This window comes from Octodon degus, unplaced genomic scaffold (genome assembly GCF_000260255.1).
Source record: "Octodon degus isolate 3935 unplaced genomic scaffold, OctDeg1.0 scaffold00116, whole genome shotgun sequence".
Lineage (NCBI taxonomy): Eukaryota > Metazoa > Chordata > Mammalia > Rodentia > Octodontidae > Octodon > Octodon degus.
This window is the reverse complement of record NW_004524692.1, coordinates 7,276,150-7,280,258: the sequence shown is the minus strand read 5'-3', so window position 1 is coordinate 7,280,258 and position 4,109 is coordinate 7,276,150. Positions and strand designations below refer to the sequence as shown.

Genomic DNA, 4,109 nt, shown 5'->3' with positions numbered 1-4,109 from the left:
TTTGGTTTGGTTTTTTGTTTTTTGTTTTTTGTTTTTGAGAAGATGGGATTTGACCGGGATATGAGGGAAGGATGAAAGGGAGATAAGGAGGAAGCTTTTCCCAGAAGAGTGAAAGGAACAAAAGAGCAAGGCCAGGGAGCACCTAGATGGAGAAAAGAGGGGTGCAGGGTGACAGGGGGCTGTGAAGGCACAGCTGAGAAGCAGGAAAAGGAATGGACTGGGCTGGGGCAGCTGAAGATTGCTGGGGAGTAAGCAGGAAATGGGGGTGCTCACAGGAAGAGCTTAATCAAGGCTCTGCCTGTGAGGAGGGCAGAAAAAGGCAGAGAAGGAGGGATCTGACTGCTCCCAGAACCTGGAAGAGCATTTTGTCTGGGGCATGCCCTGTTTGCCACTATCCCTTTTCTGGGCCGGAGCCTGTGAACTCAGTGGCAGGATGTGGGGAGAGGGGCGTGGAAGGGTGGAGGAGGACATCTTAGGGCCAAGTGTTCTCAGGCAGAATCAACCGGTCCTTGGCCAGGATACCAACTTCTTTAAGCCTGGGGTCCTCAGGTACCACGACATACAAAACACCTTCCAGGTGTTTCTTCCAGAGAGCATCTGCAAAAGGCCTGGTCTTCGAGCCAGTCCACTAAGGGGGAGCCACTTTCACACAGACCGGGTAAGGCTGCACGCCAAAGTGAAAAAGAGGACTTTTCAGATCCAGCTGAAAGTCTGTGTACAGATTTAGGTCTCTGCCTTAAAACAACAGCACTGATCAACTCCAGGCTGCCCTGGTCAGCATGACCAAGAAGGCCTGGAAATCTTCAAATACCACAATGACATATGATTATTTTTTCTAAGTGAAAAAGTCCATTTTTTAACTAGATGATATTTATGGGGAGTAGGGGTGCAGGTGTGAAGAGAATGTAATTTCCTATTTCACTTTAGAAAAAGTAGTGTGCTGTAAAAGGTTCTGGAGACAAGTCGTCTTCCTTAACCCCTCCAGTGCCTCAGTGTTCTCATCTGTACAGTGGAATTGATTGGCTCACCTATCTCATAAGATGATTGAGTCAACTTAGGAAGTTAATACATATAAAGTGCTTAAGAATACAGGGCACATGGTAAATGCTCAATTAACGCCCTTATGTTATTGTCTGATAGTGATACTATAATATTAACCTAGGTAAGATTTTTGGGTGCCACATGGCAGTCCCGTATTTTTTAACAACAGTCCCAGCAATAGAGAAATGAAAGCAGCCACATTTAAGGTAGTAATACTCTCTTACTCAAACAGATGAAGAGGTCCCTGATAATGACTTCTTGATAATGTCACCAGAGAGGAGATTCTGCCTTAAGGGCAGAGGTAGACTTTTCTTCTCTTAAATCCTGTGTGCATCCACTTGGAAGAAGGTAAATTGAGGCCAGTCCCATGGGTAGATAGGGTCAGTGGCGCACCACCAGGGAGCAGCAGAGCCCAGGCCTGGGTTGCTTTGTCCACAGAAAACATTATGCACCAGGTTTCTTTCTTTCAAGTCAGCGGTGCCCAAGGCTGCTTGCATTCCACAGCAGCTGATAGTCCAGCGCAAGCCCCAGGGTGAGCTTCCGGCAGAGACCGGCCAGGGCCTACGCTGCTCCCGGGAGGCGTGGTGTCCCGGCCACGCCCGGACGATTTAGCCAATCCCCGGGCGCGGAGTAGAGCGCCAGCGGGGGCGGTGCCCCGCGGACCACGTGGGGTCTGTTACCCCGCCCCGAGGGCGGGCGGACGACGGGGCGGAGCCGGAAGGGTGCGACTGGCCCGTTGACCTCTGCCTGGTGCCCTCCTCCAGCGATGGGCGTGCAGCCCCCCAACTTCTCCTGGGTTCTCCCGGGCCGGCTGGCGGGGCTGGCGCTGCCTCGGCTCCCCGCCCACTACCAGTTCCTGCTGGACTTGGGAGTGCGACACCTGGTGTCCCTGACCGAGCGCGGGCCCCCCTACGCCGACAGCTGTCCGGGCCTCACACTGCACCGTCTGCGCATCCCGGACTTCTGCCCGCCAGCCCCAGACCAGATCGACCGCTTCGTGCAGATCGTGGACGAGGCCAACGCCCGGGGAGAGGTCAGCGAGCTGGGGACGCGCCGGGCACGGGGGGGGGGGCATGGGTCAGTAAGATTTCTGCGACAGAGGAAGGGCATGGTAGGACTCACCAAGGTTCTTGCGGGGGGGGGGGGGGGTGGGCGGGGAGCCAGCCTGCGGAGGGAGGCGATGAAAGGCGAGCGGACTCTGCAGAGAGGAAGAAAAAAAAAAAAAAAATGTGGATCAATTTGGGAGAGATGGAGTTGAAAGCCAAAGCAGGTGGTTTTACCCTTTTCTAGAGCAGTGCTGTGCAAACATAAGGGAGACACAGAGACACATCTGGAATTTTAAATTTTCAGCAGCCGCAACAGCTTTCAAAAGAGATGAAAAGCAGGTGAGATTAATTTTGGAATTAGTCCAGTGTGTCAAAAATATTATCATTTCGGCATATAATCAGCATACAACGTCTGTGTGTGTTTGTGTGTGTGGCCCTGGAGAATGAACTGAGGACCTTTACAGTGAGCTACATCCCAGCTTTTGTTTTTCTTTCGCCTCAGCCTTCCACAATGCTGGGATTGCAGATACGCAGCCTCAGGCCGTTTATAAATTTTGAGTAGCTATTTCCGCTTAAACCTTGGTGTATATTTCACCACCCATCTCATTTGCGCTAGCCACATTTCAAGTACTCAGTAACCATGTATGTCCAGTGGCTTCCATGTTGGACAGCAAAGGTAGATCTGGGAAGGCAGCTCAGGAGCCCGGGTCTGGAACCCTCTGATGGTACTTCTTGTCAGCTGAGGGGCTCAGACTTGTGGAAACAGGAATGCTGCTGGGCGCGGGAGAGTGTTGGGGAAGTCCCGCTCCACCAAGCTCCCTCTTCACAGGCCGTGGGAGTGCACTGTGCCCTGGGATTCGGCCGCACTGGCACCATGCTGGCCTGCTACCTGGTGAAGGAGCAGGGCCTGGCTGCGGGAGACGCCATTGCGGAAATCCGACGTCTTCGACCCGGCTCCATCGAGACCTATGAGCAGGAGAAAGCAGTCTTCCAGTTCTTCCAGCGAACTAAATAAGGGGTCTCAGCAGCTTTCTGCCAGGCTCCCACTCCCCTGCCTACACGGAAGGTAGGACCAGAGACAAAAGGAAGTGGACTCAAGCTTTAAACTCTACAGTTCCTATCGGCTTCCCTGCGGGAGGGCCATGATTGACAGGGTGCCAGAGGTCCCACTGAAGTGGGGAAAAGAGGTGCCCAGTGCTGCTTTCCTTGAATAAATGACCTACAGGAACCAACTCAAGCTGTGCAGCACTTGCAGAGTGCCCCCACAGTTCAAGCTAGACCTGTGCTACAGGAAAGCAAAGATCACCCCTGTTCTTTGGGTAAGGTTGCTAAGGCGCAGAGACCCAAGGTCAAGTCTAGCAAGTGGAAAGATGGGCCAGGGCTGTGATGCATATCTTCAGCCTCTTGCAGGTTCTGCAGCTCTGTGTGTATATTCCCTGATAATACTTGAAATGATTTCTAGGGAACTGGACTGTGGAAAGGATGCAAATCCCAGTGTCCCCAGGTTTCTGACAGTCACGGGTCAGCAGAACTCTGTTGATACAGCCCATCAGTCTCAGCCCCCCTGCACCGTGTGTGTCCCCCTGCTGCCCATCTCCTGCCAGCCCCCTGTGGTCCTCCAGCCCCACCCCCAGACCCAGGGATGCTGGAATGAGACAGCCTGGGTGACTGTGCAGAGTGGATGTTTCCTAAATAAAAGCTCTAAGGATCATGACTCTTGGCCATGTTGCTCAGATCTCCTTGTTGCTTTCCACCCTGCCATCCACACACTTTCAGCTTCTGAGATGGGGGCCAATGGCATACAGTAACCACGTGGACTTTTTGCCACACTGTCAGCCTGAGTTGCTGTGGGCTGGGCTGCAGTTCATCCTGAAATGCATGTGGAGTGTCTGTATGTACCAGACTGTTAGATGCTCCCCTGGAGAATAAGATACAGTTCCTGCCCTGAGAATATGGGTACAGAGTCCAGTCACACATGATGGATGTTAGAGTCCATGTCTGCCATTCCAGGTACAGGAAGAC

General features: G+C 52.8%; 1 protein-coding gene across 2 annotated transcripts; it reads left to right on the top strand.

Moving 5' to 3' along the window:
- The first annotated feature begins 1,722 nt into the window (after window positions 1-1,722).
- Window positions 1,723-3,801, top strand: Dusp23 (dual specificity phosphatase 23). Of its 2 annotated transcripts, XR_002817758.1 has the most exons (3): window positions 1,735-2,074; window positions 2,917-3,153; window positions 3,550-3,801. XR_002817758.1 is itself a non-coding variant. In XM_004639946.2 (2 exons), exons 1-2 carry the CDS (start codon window positions 1,808-1,810, stop codon window positions 3,100-3,102), a joined length of 453 nt encoding a protein of 150 aa, XP_004640003.1. In that variant the 5' UTR covers window positions 1,723-1,807; the 3' UTR covers window positions 3,103-3,801. The 2 variants fall into 2 exon arrangements, 1 of the variants encoding a protein (XP_004640003.1); XM_004639946.2 differs by having other exon boundaries at window positions 1,723-2,074; window positions 2,917-3,801.
- The last annotated feature ends 308 nt before the right edge of the window (window positions 3,802-4,109 follow it).

Excerpts from the sequence above, each read along its gene's own strand:
- Dusp23 (XM_004639946.2), top strand. The coding sequence starts at position 1,808 with ATGGGCGTGCAGCCCCCCAACTTCTCCTGGGTTCTCCCGGGCCGGCTG. Across the intron at positions 2,075-2,916 it reads AGGCCAACGCCCGGGGAGAG|GCCGTGGGAGTGCACTGTGC; the intron begins GTCAGCGAGCTG and ends CCCTCTTCACAG.